General features: G+C 35.5%; 2 protein-coding genes across 2 annotated transcripts; both read right to left on the bottom strand.

Annotated features, from left to right (window-relative positions):
* Positions 1 to 5,254: 5,254 nt before the first annotated feature.
* On the bottom strand, positions 5,255 to 11,447 carry LOC116123000 (G-type lectin S-receptor-like serine/threonine-protein kinase At4g27290). Its single transcript, XM_031408801.1, has 7 exons — positions 10,008 to 11,447; positions 9,760 to 9,888; positions 9,504 to 9,661; positions 8,101 to 8,311; positions 6,072 to 6,309; positions 5,826 to 5,976; positions 5,255 to 5,747 (listed from the first exon to the last, which is right to left on the bottom strand). Exons 1-7 carry the CDS (start codon positions 11,281 to 11,283, stop codon positions 5,445 to 5,447), a joined length of 2,466 nt encoding a protein of 821 aa, XP_031264661.1. The 5' UTR covers positions 11,284 to 11,447; the 3' UTR covers positions 5,255 to 5,444.
* Positions 11,448 to 13,386: 1,939 nt separating this feature from the next.
* LOC116122998 (receptor-like serine/threonine-protein kinase SD1-8) lies at positions 13,387 to 19,006 on the bottom strand. The gene is made up of 7 exons (XM_031408798.1): positions 17,585 to 19,006; positions 15,066 to 15,200; positions 14,780 to 14,967; positions 14,486 to 14,696; positions 14,140 to 14,377; positions 13,899 to 14,049; positions 13,387 to 13,812 (listed from the first exon to the last, which is right to left on the bottom strand). The coding sequence occupies exons 1-7, from the start codon at positions 18,855 to 18,857 to the stop codon at positions 13,501 to 13,503; spliced, it is 2,508 nt and encodes an 835-aa protein (XP_031264658.1). The 5' UTR covers positions 18,858 to 19,006; the 3' UTR covers positions 13,387 to 13,500.
* Between the last annotated feature and the right edge of the window lie 572 nt (positions 19,007 to 19,578).

The following is a 19,578-nucleotide window of genomic DNA, read 5'->3' as shown; positions in this document are numbered from 1 at the left end:
TTGTTTTACTCTTTGGGCCTATTGTAATTGGACTCTAGATATTGCCCAAGTCATGTGTTTGGAGTATTGAATTTTGTAATTAATTGGTGGGCTTGATTTGCTTTGGTGGGCTAAGGCCCAGATTACATTGTTTCAACTTGGGCTTGATTTTGAACTGGTGGGTTGGCCTATTAACAATAAGGCCAGTTTAAATATGTCAAGTAATTGGGTTTTATTTATATTTGGTGGGCTGGCCTGTTAATATTGATGAGGCCCAGTTATCTTTTTTTGGGTGCTGGGTTTGATTGATATTGCTGGGGAGAATACTAAGCGAAGGCATGGATTCCCCGGGGGGGGGGTTGGGAATTGTCATTTCTACAAATATTAAGGCACAGGTTGGGGTTTAACTATAAGGATTTAGATTATACAAGGGTTTTATTGTATTTAAAAGTATAGGGGTTTACAAAGAGTCCAAAGTTTTAGGGGGTTGAGTAATAGAAAAAATTTTGGGACTATATTGAAATGAATAAAAAATATAGGGGTAAATGGTGATTTTACATGTTTATTGATTATGATGTTCCAAGCATCGCACATATGGTTTTGCATGCCGTTTCAAATGAGAACAAGCATTTTGTGATATTATAACTTATATGTATCTGCATACAAACATGCATAATTCATGATGTGTTGGACATTTGGATGCAATGTGTGATGATGTGTTTTATCCATTGGATTGGAGACCACCTTTTATAGTATCGTCCCCCTCCAGACATCGGTTGGCATTTTATATTATCCTCATGTACGCATTGAAACAGACCGTTCTACCGAACGATTGTGATATCTTACTGGAACAAAACGGATGTTTGACGAGCTTCAAGCAGGATTACACCAAGCGGGTATTATCCAGTGTGGGATTTTGACGCCCCAAGGGTAGACCGTGGACAGGATTATATTTGATACCATATCATGACGCCCCGAGGGTAGACTGTGGGTCGAGTATGGTTATCTAATAATGATTATACCATCCCAAGGGTAGATTGTGGATAATACTATCCCAAGAGTAGACTGTGGGTGTTGTAGCTACTTGTCTGTATTTGGGAACCACACGTGAGAGGTATGACTTACGTGGATATTGGTATTGGTATGTGGTTCCATAGCATCTGAAAATATCATATGGTGATTTTTTCTTATCTTGTAAGTGGTTATGGTCTTGTATGACATGGGATCGAATTTTTACATGCATGTTTTCAAAATGAAAATTAATTTTCATATAAAATGTATTATTCACTCACTGGGCTCCCTAACTCACTGTTTTATGTTTTTCTCTCCCCCACCCCCCAGGATTGTAGACCAGGTTCATGTGGAGCACACTTTACACTCTAGGTTGGCCATTGACACATGATCATCAGCATATTTTTTAACATTATAATGCACTATGATACTATGTTTTCTGTATTTGGATTCTATAACTCCTGTTTTCAGAACATTTATTTTATGTTCTTTTGCTATCAGAACTTTCATTTGAAACATTTAGTTGTAATACTTTTCATTTACGTCTATAAACAGATTTGTTTTTATGAAATGGTTTCAAAATATTCACCCTCCTCTCGAAATCTTGGGTCTCCTGGAGCGCTCGGATCCGGCGGGATAGGGATACCCAGGGTGCGTGACACAAATGTATTTGTTTTTCTGCAAATTCTAATTTTGTTGTGTAGCATGTGTGTGAGTTTGTTTAAAAACCAACAAAGAGAGTGAGTTGAGGAGGTTATTGAGGTAAGGAGTTTGAATGTTTGATTACAAGAGCGATGTTTCAGAAAATGATAGGGATTGGGAATTATGTTAAGGGTTTTGGTTAAAGTTGGAAGAGATGAATACGAATGGTAATGGTGGAAATAAGATGAAAAGAAGAGGATAACTGCAAGTGTTTGTTAGGAAGAACCACCATCTTTTGAGATAAAAAAGAAGCATTGTTGCATCATATCATGGGACGAGACAGGAGATTCTTCATTAACTATAAAATATTCCATATACAAGTAACTTTCATGATATTAATTTTCAAAAGAGAAAAATAAAAAATCCACCCTAAAGTATGGGAAAGTCAATAATTTTGAGGATTTTAATCAAGTTCCCTTTGGTCGAAATGCATCAAATTGGCTCCAAATGAGTTATGGCTTTAATAAATCTGTTAAGGGTTAAATTTGACACCCCTACAAACTCCAAAAATTGCAGTCTACACCCCATGTGCATGTCAGGTATCTATTTTGGCTGATAATTCAAACAATGATTGTGTCTGACCTTTAAAATGTTAAAATTACCCTTGAAAATATTCATTTGCAATTTTTTTTTTTTGGGCATTGACTATCTTTGACCTTTTAAATGTCTTCAATGCCCCTAAAGCTTTTCTAAACACTTTAAAACTTTATACAAAATTATTTAAGATTATTTAAAAAAATAGAAAAAAGAACTTACAAAATCTTAATAAATTAAAATAATATTAAAATTGAAAAAGAATATGAAATATTAAGAAATAATCTGAAAATTAAATTGGACTTAAAAATATGAAAAGGTTAAAAACAAAATAAAAAACAAAAAATTGAAATAAAAAATTATGGAAAATACATCAAATTTTGAAGAAAAAAAATCAGGTGCTAAAACATTTTAAACTATAATTTTTTTTTAAAATTAAAAAAACCATAAAATAATACAAATAAAATACAAAAATAACAAAAAAAATAATGAAAAATATAAATTCTTTTAATTATTATCACCCAGTAAAATGGTTGACAAACACAATCTTGGCCAGATCATGACAAGAAAATGGAGATTGTTATGCAATCTACAAGATTTGCCATGATCTTGTGTCGATCATGGCGAAAATTATTGAATCGTGGTGGATCTAATGCTTCAAATCCGCTACGATGCCATCTATCGATCGAGATCTTCCCAACTGGAGTCAACGGTGGGCCATGTTGGAAAGACACACCACGAAAAGGCATGGTGTAAAAAAAATAAAAAATAAAAAACGACATGACAAGACCCATGATCATGTAGGTCGTGCTATGGGCCTTAAAAAAGGCATGAGGACTGATACGACACGACCTGCTAAAAAAAGTTTAATGCAATTTTTATATTACTTTCATTTTATGAAATAATTTTTAAGAGAATAATTTTAGAATTAAGTAAATGGAAAAATATTATTCAATTAAAATAAAAAAGAAAAAGGAAGCAAAGCAGAAAAATAAATAAATAAATAACAGTAAACTGAAAAAAATATTCTTTAGAAATGAAAGAGGCAGTTACAATATTATGTAGGCCACAAGTATCCAAGAAAATCTATCAATGTCCCTTTCCTCAAGAAAATGCCAAAACAAATTACAATAAGACAAATTCAATTGGCCAGAGGAAAGTTGTCAGAATCAACTTTAAAAATCCTTTTTTATTAATATTATAGTATTAATCAAACACTCAGAAAATAAAACTTAGATAAATTTTTTTTGCATTGGAAACTATAAAATTTGTTTTTATAGTATTAATTACCACCTTCTACACACGAAATTTTGAATTTAAATATATAAGAAAAAAATTATTTAATTTTCATATTATAGTTAGATAAATTTGTATAGTTTTAGTTCCCAATAGAATTTACGTTTTGACGCTAATTTCAAATAATGTGTCCATTCTTAATCATTAAGTCCAATTTTATTACCTTTAATTGTATATAAGTCCAATTATGTGATTTAGATCATATTTATATACTTAATTTGACCGTATATTAACTACTAAGTTCATGAATACATGGTTACTTATAATTGCTCCAAAATTATAATGTGCCATTACATAAGCCAAAACTGAAAATGTAAAAATAAGAAAATAATATCATATAGTTACTAGTCAATTTACTCTTATCAAGACCTAATTAATATATGAGGCTTACCATATAATGTGGCGGTAAATTCAATTTGACCATAAAATAATTAATTAGAGGGCAAAGTTTTACCTTATTAATTCAACCTAATTAAATAAAATATATTTGACGCAAACTAGGATGTGACTTAAATGTTGCTATGGAAAGGATGTTAATTTGGTCAAATAATGATTGAAAAAGATAAATTTCGAATTCTATAAGTCATTGAAATTACTCTCCACCATCCATAATAAAAAAAATCAAATGTAATATTAGAAATGATTTTCTCATTAATTATTAATTAAAAAATGTTAATCCTTAATTCATTTATTTATAATTCAATTAAACAATTTACAAATATTTTTTCATGAAATTACAAAGATAAGTTGAGTGTAAATATAAATTTTAAAATATAAGGCCTGCTAAAAAAATAAAAAAAAAATTGTAGGCCGACCCACAAAGCACGTGGGCTGGTCCATGTGCTAGGCCCATGACACGGCATGCTATATAGTGGACCGTGCCATGCCGTGGGCCTTCAAATTTGGCAAGTAGACACGATACGACAAAGCACAAATTTCTGCAGGCCTTGGCACGACACGGCCCATGGCATGACGGGTCTTGAATTTTTAGACACTGCATGGCGTGGCACGGCTCACCGTCATCTCTAGTCCCAACCAAATCAAAGTCGCTGGATTTGAACCCAAATCCATAGGCTTTGGAGATTTTTTTTTTTTTTTTTTTACTTTTAACATTTCATATTATTTATAAAAAAATATTTTAGGTTTTAAATTTTCTATTTTTAATGTATATATTTCACATAAAATGACGATTTTGATCTTATTTCATTAAATTAAATCGCCAAAATAGACGAAAAGGGGTGTAAACTGTAATTTCTAGTGTTTTTGGAGTCTAGGGGTACTTTCAAGAGTTTTAGAGGTGTCGGCAGTATTAACCGTTAACAAATCTATTAATGTCGTAACTCAATTAGGGGCAATTTGATGCATTTTGGAAACTACTGGGGGAAACTTGATTAGATCGTCAAAGTTACCTTAGGCAATTGACTTTCCCAAACCTTAGGGTAGGGTTTTTGAATTTTTTTTTTTTCTCATTCCCAAAATGTAGAGTTTGTTTAAAAGGCAAATCCTGTCATAAAATAATATTATTTAACCTAATTGCTTTTGATGAAAGATTACAAAACTCATATAAAAAATATTATTTATTATTTATTTTTTCTTTTTATTTTGTGATTCTTGAGAGGATCCTTTGTGCTGTGATTAGTATAAAAATTTAATTTCATACTAGATTTTTACTGCGAAATTATCAGAGGGCGAAGGAAAGCACTCCATTGATCCAAATATATAGCGTTGAATGTGAGGGATTAATGAATTAGACTTTGTTTGGGATTCTCTTAAATCTGTTTACTGATAGTGGTCACTGCCCATCCAGGTGAAACAAAGTGAGAAAAATAGACATCGTTCCTCCAAAATCAGCGAGTTACATGAGAAGACGTCCAAAAAGTTACAACTCAAATTACAAGAAGGTAGCAAAATTTAGACCATAATCAACGACCTTCTATAAATGTAACAGTTATCTCATTGGAAATCAGTTTTCCAAGTGATGATGAATCTGTCTCTGAGAGAGACCTTTCTGCATAAAATCCAGGTCTTCCTGGTTGAGACAACGACACAGTGTCACTATCTAACATCAATAGCACTGATGGCATTATCGGCCTCTCTTCTGGCCGCTGTTGGACACATAAAAGCCCCACTTGTATACATCTTAATCCTTCCGAATCAGGAACTTCATTTTGTACCACTTCATCCACCAGCTCCAAGGCCCTGCCTTCATTCCATAATTTCCATGCCTAAAACCAGTTCAATTTATATATCAAAGCCAAAATAATATTTTGACAACTTAACAAAATTAAAAAATTGTTACTCACATGCCCCAGAAGGTTGAGTTTGTGGTCAGTATGGAAAAAACCCCGGTTCTTTTTACCACTCACTATCTCCAATAGTATCACGCCGAAGCTGAAGACATCAGATTTTAACGAAAAGTGTCCATCTATTGCATACTCTGGAGGCATGTAACCACTGCATCCATTATATCATCAAAGGGATGTTTGAGGAGCCGAATTGAAAGTTATAAATATTGAAAGCAACTAGCATATTTTCTTATGTATACTTACTAGGTTCCCACTACCCTAGTTGTGTTTGCTTCAGTTTGATCTGCCCCAAACATTCTTGCCATTCCAAAGTCTGAAATTTTGGGATTCATCTCCTGGTCTAGTAGAACATTACTGGCTTTGAGGTCTCTGTGTATTATTCTAAGCCTTGAATCTCTATGAAGATAAAGGAGGCCTCGAGCTATCCCCACAACAATGTCAAATCTCTTTTGCCAATTCAGTAAATGGCGCCTTGTTTCATCTACCTCAGTAACAAAAACATTGGATTAAGAACTTAATTCAATATAGATCCCTTCTTCTGGAAGTAAATGCAAAAAAAAAAAAAAAAAAAAGATGTTAACTAATGCAAAAAGTTTTATTAAGAGTTAAGAAGCAAACCAAAGATAAAGAAGACCAAACTTCCATTTGGCATGTACTCGTAGATCAACATTCTTTCTTCTTGTTGGATGCAACAACCTAGAAGCCTGACCAGATTGCGATGTTGGAGTTTGGAGATCAAAATCACCTCATTCTTGAACTCTTTAAGACCTTGACCTGAGTTCTCTGCTAGCCTCTTTACTGCTATTTCCTGTCCGGATTGTAGCTCACCCTACACATTATAAAAGGATTGGGGAGTGTAAATGAATATGCTGTAATAGGAAAATTAGAAGTGAAACAGGAAGAATTTACATTTGAAGAGAATATTGGAAGAGAAAGATGTAACAAACTAACAGCTTCATAAGATACAGGCCAGCCCACTGCTATATGTAATGAAAGTTCTCTGAAAATTTTTCAAGGTAAACTGAAATCAGATTTTAGAGATTACAGTGCACCCTATAATTGTGTATGGTATCAGTACTTTCGAATAATTGCAGATTTCTTACTCCTCGTGTCTGTATCTTATGAGCTGCTATCTCACTCTAGATCTTGAAATCTTGAAACATGTTTGTTGTCAGGTCAAGGGTGCTATTGTTTCCTTTCAGCTTGTCATATCATTTTTAGAAGTAAGTTTTAAGCGTTTATGATAGAACCCACCCCAACAACTCAAACAATTGTGCTGGGTCATGAGGGGGTGCCCAAGCCCTTTATAACCCAGATGCTTACCATTTTTTCTTCCAACATGGGATCATAACATTACACCACGCTTTCACAACCGACGTCTCCGTTGGCCTCTTTACCCCTTTACCCCTTGGGTAACTATGCAAATTCTCTTTCTCTCAGGCCTCCATGCCCTTTCTTAGGGTAGCAGCCCAGACCCAAGGTTAGCCTATCACGGGTCAGCACCAATTGATAGGAATCCACCCTAACAACTCAAACAATTGGGTTGAGCCATGGGTCTTTCATGTGCTTGGGTTACCCCCATCGGCCTTTTTACCCCTTTACCCCTGTCGGCTTCTTTACCCCTTAGATGACTACGCAAATCCCCTTCCTCTCGAGCCTCCATGCCCTTTCTCGGGGTAGCAGCCCAGACCCAAGGTCAGCATGACACGCGTTCGCTTCACGTAGGTGTAGAATCATGCTCTGATACCAATTAATAGGAACTCATCCCAACAACTCAAACAATTAGGTTGGGCTATGGGTCTTTTACGGACTTGGGTAGAACTCTCCTTAGAAAACAAGCTTGTCAAGAGAGGGTGCCCAAGCTCTTATAACCTACATGTCCACCATTTTCCCTACCAATGTGGGATCCTAACAGTATAATATATATGCCATTGTGTAAATGAAAATTTACCTTATATACTGGGCCAAATCCTCCTCGCCCAATTTTATTTGCATCAGAGAAGAAGTTAGTGGCAGCTTCAATGATGGCCAATTCCACCAAAGGGAGATCAATATCATCCTCCTGCTCTTTAGACACGGTAATGCTGATTGGATTGTCTGTCTGGTTACCTATTTTCCAGAACAAGGACTAATCAATGAGTAGGAAAACAAGAGACTAAACTGTCATGAAAAGTATCACATAATGTCTATGATTATGATATTTTTACCTCCAATTCGTTTCTTNAAGATGTTAACTAATGCAACAAGTTTTATTAAGAGTTAAGATGCAAACCAAAGATGAAGGAGTCCAAACTTCCATTTGGCATGTACTCGTAGATCAACATTCTTTCTTCTTGTTGGATGCAACAACCTAGAAGCCTGACCAGATTACGATGTTGGAGTTTGGAGATCAAAATCACCTCATTCTTGAACTCTTTAAGACCTTGACCTGAGTTCTCTGCTAGCCTCTTTACTGCTATTTCCTGTCCGGATTGTAGCTCACCCTACACATTATAAAAGGATTGGGGAGTGTAAATGAATATGCTGTAATAGGAAAATTAGAAGTGAAACAGGAAGAATTTACATTTGAAGAGAATATTGGAAGAGAAAGATGTAAGAAACTAACAGCTTCATAAGATACAGGCCAGCCCACTGCTATATGTAATGAAAGTTCTCTGAAAAATTTTCAAGGTAAACTGAAATCAGATTTTAGAGATTACAGTGCACCCTATAATTGTGTATGGTATCAGTACTTTCGAATAATTGCAGATTTCTTACTCCTCGTGTCTGTATCTTATGAGCTGCTATCTCACTCTAGATCTTGAAATCTTGAAACATGTTTGTTGTCAGGTCGGGTGCTATTGTTTCCTTTCAGCTTGTCATATCATTTTTAGAAGTAAGTTTTAAGTGTTTATGATAGGAACCACCCAAACAACTCAAACAATTGTGCTGGGTTATGGGTGTTTTATAGACTTAGGTAAAACTCTTTTTGAAAAACTGGTTTGCCAAGAGGGGGTGCCCAAGCCCTTTATAACCCAGATGCTCACCTTCTTTCCTTCTAACGTGGGATCCTAACATTACACCACGCTTTCGTAACCGACATCCCCGTTGGCCTTTTTACCCCCGTTGACCTCTTTACCCCTTTACCCCTTGGGTAACTACGCAAATTCTCTTTCTCTCGGGCCTCCATGCCCTTTCTTAGGGTAGCAGCCCAGACCCAAGGTTAGCCTGCCACGGTCAGCACCAATTGATAGGAATCAACCCTAACAACTCAAACAATTGGGTTTGGCCATGGGTCTTTCATGTGCTTAGGATACCCCCATCGGCCTTTTTACCCCTTTACCTCTATCGACTTCTTTACCCCTTCGATGACTACACAAATCCCCTTTCTCTCAGGCCTCCATGCCCTTTTTCGGGGTAGCAGCCCATACCCAAGGTCAGCATGACAAGCGTTCGCTTCACGTAGGTGTAGAATCATGCTCTAATACCAATTAATAAGAACCCACCCCAACAACTCAAACAATTAGGTTGGGCTATAGGTCTTTTATGGGCTTGGGTAGAACCCTCCTTAGAAAACCAGCTTGTCAAAAGAGGGTGTCCAAGCTCTTATAACCTACATGTCCACCATTTTCCCTACCAATGTGGGATCCTAATAGTATAATATATACATATGCCATTGTGCAAATGAAAATTTACCTTATATACAGGGCCAAATCCTCCTCGCCCAATTTTATTTGCATCAGAGAAGAAGTTAGTGGCAGCTTCAATGATGGCCAATTCCACTAAAGGCAGATCAATATCATCCTCTTGCTCTTTAGACACGCTAATGCTGATTGGATTGTTTGTCTGGTTACCTATTTTCCAGAATATGGACTAATCAATGAGTAGGAAAACAAGAGACTAAACTGTCATGAAAAGTATCACATAATGTCTATGATTATGATATTTTTACCTCCAATTCGTTTCTTTTTCCAAATCAGGAACCAGCTGATTGAAGAGACTATGATCATTACTGATGCCAGTGATATAGACACAACAATAACCAAACTCATTTGCTTTTTACTTGTACCCGCATTAGACTCTTGACAACAAAAATAAAGATGGTATTAGTACAATTTCAAGAGCTAAGGAAGCATTTTTTCTTAGTACATTAGATAATTGCTACTTCATCCATTTGAGGTAAAAGTACATTAATCTCACCTACTTCAGAAGCTGAAACTCTTATGTTAAGATCTTGTCCATATTCAGCAACTTGTTTAATATCAATCAAGTCTCCAAACCAGATCACACATCCCTTGCCAGCACCACTACTGCCCAGTTGTGCATAAGCCACACAAGAGCACTTCTTCAGGCATTCCGCCTCACAGTCTTCAATAGTCATATTAACTTTCACCCGAAATTGCATTGCATCTGGCAGTTTCAATCCAGTAATTTTCAAGAATCTGTCTCCTCTGCAAACATTTGGATCCTTTCGAACACACCCTCTGGACCAGTCGAGCATTTTCCAGTCTTGTGGTGATCTAGGTATAAAGCCCTTCAAACAGTCACAATTTGGAGATTTGTCAATGTTGCAATAACCATAACTACCACACAAGCCATAATTGTCACAACGGTCTTCCTGAACCGTGAACAACTGATACCAACCAAGTCGTTCATTCCATGAAAGGTGCTGAACTACACCAGAGTGACTTAATAGAAACCTTGAGTTGATATTTTTCGTGACTTCAAATGCATAATATACTTCATTAGCATTGGATACAAACAATGGTGTGAAAATTGGGTTTACAATTGGAGCTGGAGCGCCACTGAATTGTGTACCACACCACGGTCCACTTCGGAACAGCACAGTTGATCCTCTACTTAGAACAAACTGAGGAAGTCCACCACTATTCAAACCATAAGAATAGTTTCCAAAAGAAGGATCATCTGAACTTTTCCAGGATGTCAAGTATCGATTCAGGCCAGTTTTCAAGTTCCATCCAAGCTTCATGCCTGGTAACAAAGTATCAGATGGATAATCAAAGCTCTGCCACACATAGTTTTCAACTTTGCCATCAGCTAAATCTTTCAAAACAAAATTTCCGGTATCCAACAGCTGCGCAACCGGACTTTTTGTGGTACGGGATGAACTTGAGGACCAAATAACGTCCCCTTCTTGGTTGAGAATGACCAGCATTCCATCTTTGCGAAATGTTAAAATGCCAGAAGAATTTCTGAGGGGCTTGTTTCTGTTGGCAACCCAAACAACAGTCTGAACTGGAATATGCTTGTACCATATTCCTAGATATTGATCATTGGCATTACCAGGAGTGAAGAAGCCTAGTTCAAATTTCTGCCCCGATGAAACTATTGTCTGGCTACCATTGATGGATTGTTTTGGATTTATAGTGTCGATTGCAATTGAGTATTTTGCAAGAAAGGATATCAAGAAGCAGAAAACCGCCAAAGACGGACCGCTATTCTTCAGTTTTTCCATAAGTTTTCTTTTCCATGCCTCTTCTGCAAATAGAACTTGGCCTCTAGCACTTTATTCTTCCACTTGAAAAGATGATGAAGACTTCAGATCCACGATTGAACTATTAAGGGACAGCAAAGTCTTATTTAAGTGCGGAGTAGTTGAATTTCATGGGCCCAGCATTCCATATTCTTGGAAGCTAAAAACAAATATATAAACTTAGATTTTCCATAGAGACTGACTAGATTTTTGAACCAGAACCAGATATTAAAAAAAAAAAAAAAAAAAAAAACAAAATAAGAAACATCCTTGTAGCTACTGCTACATAAAAAGTGTTTTCTGCCGTAAACAGCCCGTCATCGATGACTAACTGCATTAAGATAGATGGAAGAAGGAACATCAAAATTTAGAAATGAAGAGCACAAGGCTTCTTTTTTCCATTACTTTCATCCACGTTCATATTTCATCTTTAAATAAAAAAATAAAAAAATTATCATGCTCCATGGTAAGTGGCAGGAATTATATAAAACTCCTATGTTGATAGTGATATAGCAATAAGAGTAACACCTAACTACACCAAAACAAAAGAAAGTTAATATAAAATGATGGAAAAGTTGAACATCTCACTGTCAAGTTAACAACTGGAAGCATGATTTTATTACTGTGGATTACTAGTAAGCGGTGGCATGTTGATGTTTATTTGGTGTAATTCTTTAGATTACATCATTCTTAGCATAGTGAAAAGTATCCTACTTGGGTAAAATAATTAATAAATCAACTCTATATTGGAAATACATGAACAAAGATCTTTTGACAAAGTTGCACCTCCACCGACACCATCAAAAGTATGTGATCAAATTATACAACTGTCACTTTTTCCTATGAGTTTAAATCTCAACATATTTTTTCCTTTGGTTTTTAGATCAATTGAAATTTAATTTTACAAGGGTTTTTCTGGAGAAGAGCAATATACTCCAAAATCAAAGTTACTATTTTCCATGCTTGAGGCAGTTTGCAGTTCAGTCTTTCATTGTCAAGGCGACGATTACTAGTTTATAGCAGAAATATTTAAGAGGGTAGAAGGTAGAAGATCATAATATACATTTGAATACTTACATGTCCTTAAGACTGAAACAATGAGCAGTTTGATTAAAGAAAATTATTGATACAGAGATGTTAAATCTCTCAATCAATTTACATTAATATATTTATAAATTAATCATTCCAAGACATGGTGATGTATTTACAGCACCTAATCTTGTGATCACTTAGAAATTTGGTAGAACAATTTATTATCTGTTTTGAGTAATCACCATCAAGTACCTTATTCAAATAAATTAAAGGGAAATGATATCAAGATAAACTAAAATATGAATAAAAATCAACCATACACTAGATTTGGCCGCTCACCAAAACTTGACTACAATGAAGATCTCTAATTTCGCGTTTAAAGATAATAGTACACTGATAGAAGGTTTCTAACTTATTGTTTCCAACTTCTAGCTCTTAGTATTCTTAACATCTTAGTCACTTGTTCTCAGGATTCTTCCCTCTATTCTATTTAGCAAGGGAGTTGTTTTTACTTTTTGTTTTACCTCAACTCCGTATCGAAGATTTATCATACATATAGTTATGATTATGAGACTTTGCTCAAGCTTTAAAGATCAAACTTGTCTTGACTATTTGCAGGCTACATTGACTAGGAAAAAACAAAAGAAAATATTATATTTTGCCAACTCTGAACTGGAAGAGTAAAAGAGAAGCATAAAAGAAAAATGAGAGATAACTGACAAGAAAGCAGATTGAAGGCAGAGAGTTTTTTGCAGTTAAGACCTTTTTTCGGATCAAATGTGATATTTAATCAGAAAGTAATATATTTAATCAGAAAGTAATGTTAGCTTCCATGTAAATCTTCCTCTATCCATGGTGTTCTTGTGTAGTGTAAGCAAATTTTATTTCTATCTTTTTGTTATACCTACCTATATTCTGTACAAACCATGACAGCAGGATATGTTTATGAAATATATGTGTGTATTTCAAAATTCTGAAACTCCTGACAAATAAATTTTACATTGTGAAATAGTTATTTTTGTTGAGACAGATTAAAAATGAAGATATCTGTAATGAGATAAACCAAAAAGACTCATTTCCAAAATAAAATTCACAGCAGAAGATATACAGAGAAAACTCCAAAAGTTTTTCAAGTCTACAATTTGCTGGATGAAGTTATACCTTTCACTACCTGGCATCTAGCATTGTAACTGTGACCTGGTTTACCGTGCATGATTCATCGTGCTTACTTGAAGATGAATCGGTTTCAGGAGGGTTTCTTCCTAGACAAAAACCAGGGGTTTTAGGCTGGGGAATTTGTGCAGTTTCACTACCCAACATCAAAAGCACAGATGACATTTTTGGCCTTTCTTCTGCATTCTCTTGGACACATAACAGCCCAACCTGGACACATCTCAATACTTCATGTGCAAGATATGAATCACCCACTGCTGAATCTACTATTTCTAATCCCTTTCCTTCTTTCCACATTCTCCATACCTGTAATCATGACAGTTTTAATTATTTTTCATTTACATTATAAATTTTGACATGTCACTGAAAGAAGAATTATTTGATTTACTTACATGTCCAAGAAGGTTAAGTTCGCTGTTGGAGTGATAAAATCCTCTGTTCTTCTTACCACTTACAATCTCTAACAGCAAAACTCCAAAGCTAAAAACATCGGATTTCACTGAGAAGAGTCCATCCATTGCATATTCAGGAGACATATAACCACTATAGGTCACGAATAAAACTATATTAGTAAGTTGAGTAAATTAGAATCTATCTTGTAAATGAGTACTGAATCTAGTTTATGATACATACTATGTTCCAACCACTCTCTTAGTATTTGCTTCTGTTTGATCTCCTCCAAATATTCTAGCCATGCCGAAGTCTGATATTTTTGGGTTTAGGTCCTTATCAAGCAGAATGTTACTTGCTTTAAGATCCCTATGGATAATCCTAAATCTGGAATCTTGATGAAGATATAGGAGTCCTCGCGCAATCCCACAAATGATGTTGAAGCGCCTTTGCCAATTCAGTAGATTGCTTTTTGCTTTATCTAGAACAAAATGTGAATTAAAATGAGTAAACCAAAGTCAAATAGATTTTTATACACTAATCAAAGGTAGCCTATTTTTAAGCTCATTTAAGTACTGAGAGGACTAACTAAATAAAATAGAATCCAGGCTTCTGTGTTCCATGTACTCATATATCAGCAGCTTTTCATCCAAGTCAATGCAGCAACCGAGAAGTCGAACCAGATTTCTGTGCTGAAGCCTCGCAATTAATTTGACCTCATTCTTGAATTCTTCAATGCCTTGCCCGGAGTTTCTTGAGAGCCTCTTTACTGCTATCTCTTGACCCTCGACTAACGTACCCTGATTTTTTCAAAGATATTTTTATAAGATAAATTTGGAGCATTTACTTGTACAAGAAGTGTATTATATGACAGGGGATTTACCATGTAAACACTGCCAAAACCACCTTGTCCAAGTTTATTATCATCAGAAAAGTTGTCTGTGGCTGTTGCAATGGTATCAAAATCAAACAATGGCAATTCGACTTCGTCCGTCTTTTCACCAGAGTTGTCTCTCCTACTAGAAATAACCACTTCATTCAAAAGTAAATCTTGGCTTCTTTCTGAAGGACCTGATTTGGATATAACACGAGCAGCACATAAAATCAAAATAAATGTATAACTGCAACTTTATTTTCATTTTTACTAAATGGCAACATACTCTTGTTACCTTTCTGTTGTGCCTTCCCTTTTTGTGTAAGCAATGTTTTCCTTTTCCACAGAAAAAAGGCAACTACCCCTAAAACCAAAACGGCACCACCAACTGTAAATCCTATTATCAGAGAAATCGCATTCCCACCATCACCTGATATGCAAAGCTTGTGATCAGTTTCACTATTATTTAGGCGCAAAATATGTATTAGTGATGTTTGTTTTGACATTGGAAATGAGCTAGTTTATGAAAACTAAATGCATTGCTTCAATCACAAAGCTATAATACAAAAATCTGCCAAACTTTTTTCCATTAAAGAGAAGAAGCTCAAAGATTAAACGGTACAACCAAACAACAATAAGAACAAAGTTTGAATATAGAAATTCCCTCAAACAAAATAACTTTTTAACTTTTCCTATTAGAAGTTTTGAAAATTAATTTGTGATAATGCGTCATTCAACCAATACAAATACAAACCCTCTTTTCATATATACTGCATAAGAATTGTACGAATAAAATGAGTTTGTCAATGTTCAATAAATTACAGGAGATCATTCAATCAAATAGGTTCCTACGTCATTTTCAGTAACAAGGAATCCTAAACCCAATAATTCATGCCTAATAACAATGAAGTTTCAACATTGCCACCCAAACCAGAAATCATATGCCATATGTAATTAATGTGGATAGACCTAATAATGCAGAAGAAAAACCAGATGGGTTGTAGCTCAACCATCATTATCTACCCTTTCTTAGAAACCAAGAATTTTTCAAGTCCTCTAATGTCCACAGATAATATTTGTCACATCTGAAATTCAGTTTATACATTGGTAGTGGATATACTTTCAATTCAAAAATTAAACATTTATTTCTGTCATCAAATATGGGCTCCTTGCATTGAAGTTTCTACTACAATTAGCTGGCAATGTTGCACTGGCTCGATTCCAGATGACAAAGATGCATGCGGAAACATTAATACCTAACTCACAGACAAAGGGCCCATTAGATTTCAAAAACAACCAATAAATTTAATGGTTCAAGTTCCTGTTTGAAATTGGATTTGCCACATGACAGCTTGGTTGTTTAATCTAATGGCCGTTTCTCATCATTGTTTTGAACTGCTTGGGACGGTTATATTAAGTTGTGTAAATCATAGTGTTAATTTTTTTTTTTGATGCAATTTAGGTCCTAATATTGTATCATTAGAGTAGAACACTGAGACTATTGTTCCGTGATTGTGGCCTATGGGCCTAATGTGAGCCAAAATTTCTACACTTTATATATAGCATTGAAAATATTAACAAAGAGAAACAAATTAATCAATAATTAATGCAAAATAACCAATATTTGTAACCAAAGTTTATAAATTAATTTATTACTAAGTTTCTTATCAATATATATTTTAAAACCATCAAGTTTATATGTACTTCAAATAAAAAATTGAAAACAAAGGAGTATAAAAATCATGGCACAAAAATAAAATAAAAGAAAGAAAAGAAGGATTTATTTATTGATTGGGGCTTTGTGTGAAAAGAACGTTAACCAATAAATAAAAGCTATCCTTGACTTTAAACATTCATTAATTAAAAACTATTTAAGTAGGACCCCCAGAATTGTTGTCCGACTTTAGCTATTTAACTCTCTTTACTAATCTAGATAACGACAATGTGAAAAGGAATATTGGGCCTGCCTCAAACCAATATCTACTGTCAAATATGTCGGCCCACGGCAGAGACGATTTTGGACCAACCGTTTATTGTGGGTCCTGATTCCGTGACACTCACTTATCAAACGACACGTCAAATCAGAGTTAGCCATCACAGACACAGACAACCTTGACACCGTCCGATCACAAATTACCTTTTTGTTTTACACGGTTGTGGATTCAGATGAGGGACCCGCCCGCGTGGAGGAGCTATAGCAACAGACCTTAGGGTCCAGGTGGCATGACTCATCATAAAGTGATACTAATCAGCTATGATGAACGGCTAACAACTCATCTAGCCTTTACTTTGAAAATTTGGGATTTTACCTTTCATCCCTTCGGTTTAGGGATAAAAACTCTTCAGTCTTAGTCAGAGGACTAAGGTTAGTGTTGTTGGTTCAATTTCTTAACAGCATAAGGTGTTTTTTAAATCTACATTCTATCAATACCACAGATTTACCCTCACGATTTCATCAACGACGCTTGACATAGTCATCTGAAAGAACTAAATGGTTTGTATCCTACAATACGGGGCAAAGAACAAACCTCAAATCTAAAGGATGAAAGTGAAAATATGCCCTTAAATTATTTAGCCAAAAACACAGGAAGAGGGCATCTTCTTGGAATTGAGTGGCCCAAACTTGACTATTACGAGTCTAAAAAGACTACTCTGCTGACTAGTATCAGAGCAGAAGTCTCTGCTGTTGACAAAACAACTACGTAATATGTATGTTAAAGAATTATGAGCACTACCAGAGAAATATTTTAAAAGAAAAGAAGAAAAAACTATAGAAAAATTTAAATGAAATTGGATTGTAAGATTTGAAGGTACCTATATCGGAAGCAGCCAATCGAACATAGAGATCTTGGCCACCTTCTGCATATTGCCGCATGTCGAGGAGGTCACTCGTCCATATAACACAACCACTACCGCCGTGACTTATATTGGCGTTGGCATAAGCTGTACAAGTACAATTCCTCGAACACAACGCCGCACAATCCTTAAGAGTTATATTCTTGTCTAAAAAAGCGGTGGTAGTTTCAGGCAACTTCACATTCTTCAAATGCAAAAACTTGTCCTTCATGCATTGCAACTCTGTCTTCCTGATACACCCATCTGATCCCAGTCTCAAACTCCATGCCTGAGGATTTTTAGGCTGAAATCCCCTCATGCACTTGCACACAGGTGAAGCATTTGCGTCACATATCCCAAATGGACCGCACTCCAGATAATTGTCACACTGATCCTTTGGTGCGTACCAATATGGATTCCATGTTTTTCTCTCTTCAACCCATGTGAATCTTTGAAGCAACCCAGATGAATCAACCATCAATCTTGACTTTAAATTCTTGTCAGTTATGTCAAATGAATAATATATCTCATCTTGATCTATAACAAATTCGAAGTTCAAGTTAGGTAGAGGTTTCATTTCTGGGACACCACTGAATCTAAGCCCGTTCCATGGCCCACTCCGATACCTTTTTTCTAGTTTTTTCCACAAAAATATTTCTGGGAATCCATGATAATCTATCTTGAAAGAATAGTCCCCTGAGGAAGGATCGTTTGTGCTTCTCCATGAAGTTAAGTTCCTGTCAAAACCTGTTTTCAGATCCCACCCCAGCTTCATCCCCGGCAACAAAGTATCCGTCGGGTAATCAAAACTTTGCCACAGAATCTCACGGCCATTGTTTTCTCTTAGAACAAAATTTCCAGAGTCTAGAAGTCGAGCAACAGGGTTCACAGCCTCAGTTTGATTTGATGACCACACAATTGTCTCGACTTGATCAAAAAGAGCAATGCTTTTGTTGCTGATGCTGAGAGTTCCGGATGAATTTGAAAGCGGGGCGTCTCTGTTTGCAACCCAGACGTATGCTTTATCAGGAATGTTCCTGTACCATATGCCAACATACCACTTGCCTGAATTGCCTGGTGTGAAAAATCCAAGCTCGAAGACGCCACCTTCAGAGACAAGAGTTTGGCCATTTTTGAGTTTTTGAGTTGGTGTTATGGTGTCTGCAGAGATGACAATTGTTGGGAAGAAAATGATTAGAGAAAAGAATAAATAAATGGTGCAGCAGTGGCGCTTGCTGATTATATTCCTCATGTTCTTCACTCACCCCTCTTTCTCTCACAAGGCATATGGGGGTGAAGACATTTTAGCATATTTGATGGGGAGAAATAAAGCCAGATGATCTGTTTTTCTAAAGTCTTGGTCTTTCCTTATTTCTGCTTTGAATGAGCGTTCAAAAAGACAAAAGTTACCAAAAACAAACTTTTATGAAAATAAAACACATGGGATGAGGGAATCATGTTGGGCTTAACTTGGGCTTGTAAAATGGGGTGTGTTTATAACTTTATATTTGTCTGGTAGGAAGATAACCTAACCTTCTTTCCTATTTTAGCCATCAATTTCTTGATTTTCCCTGATTAACTTTGATGATTAGTTAAAACAAATATAAGACAATAACAAATTTCCACACAAATGACAATGAGACAACTTAATTTGATGCTTAATATGTACTTGTAAATGCAAACTGGCAAAGGCCACTTTCAAAGACTTGGTTTAAATATGCAACGAAGATGGTTTTGTCTTGCTCTAATTTTTTCCAACACTTCAAACAATTCCATTAAAAATGTATATGATTCAATCACCTATTAACAACATGCCGTGCGATTATAGCTAGGGACAGATCCATAAATTTCTATTAGAGTAGGTCAAAATAAAAACTAATTACACGTTAATATTTCTGCGAAGGTGGGTCAAAATCCAGAAATTGTACCAATTAATATTTTTTTTAAAAAAATTTGAGGGTGGGCTAGAGTAG

The sequence above is a fragment of the Pistacia vera genome, unplaced genomic scaffold (genome assembly GCF_008641045.1).
Source record: "Pistacia vera cultivar Batoury unplaced genomic scaffold, PisVer_v2 Contig1395, whole genome shotgun sequence".
Taxonomy (NCBI): domain Eukaryota; kingdom Viridiplantae; phylum Streptophyta; class Magnoliopsida; order Sapindales; family Anacardiaceae; genus Pistacia; species Pistacia vera.
This window is presented reverse-complemented; position numbering and strand designations above follow the sequence as displayed.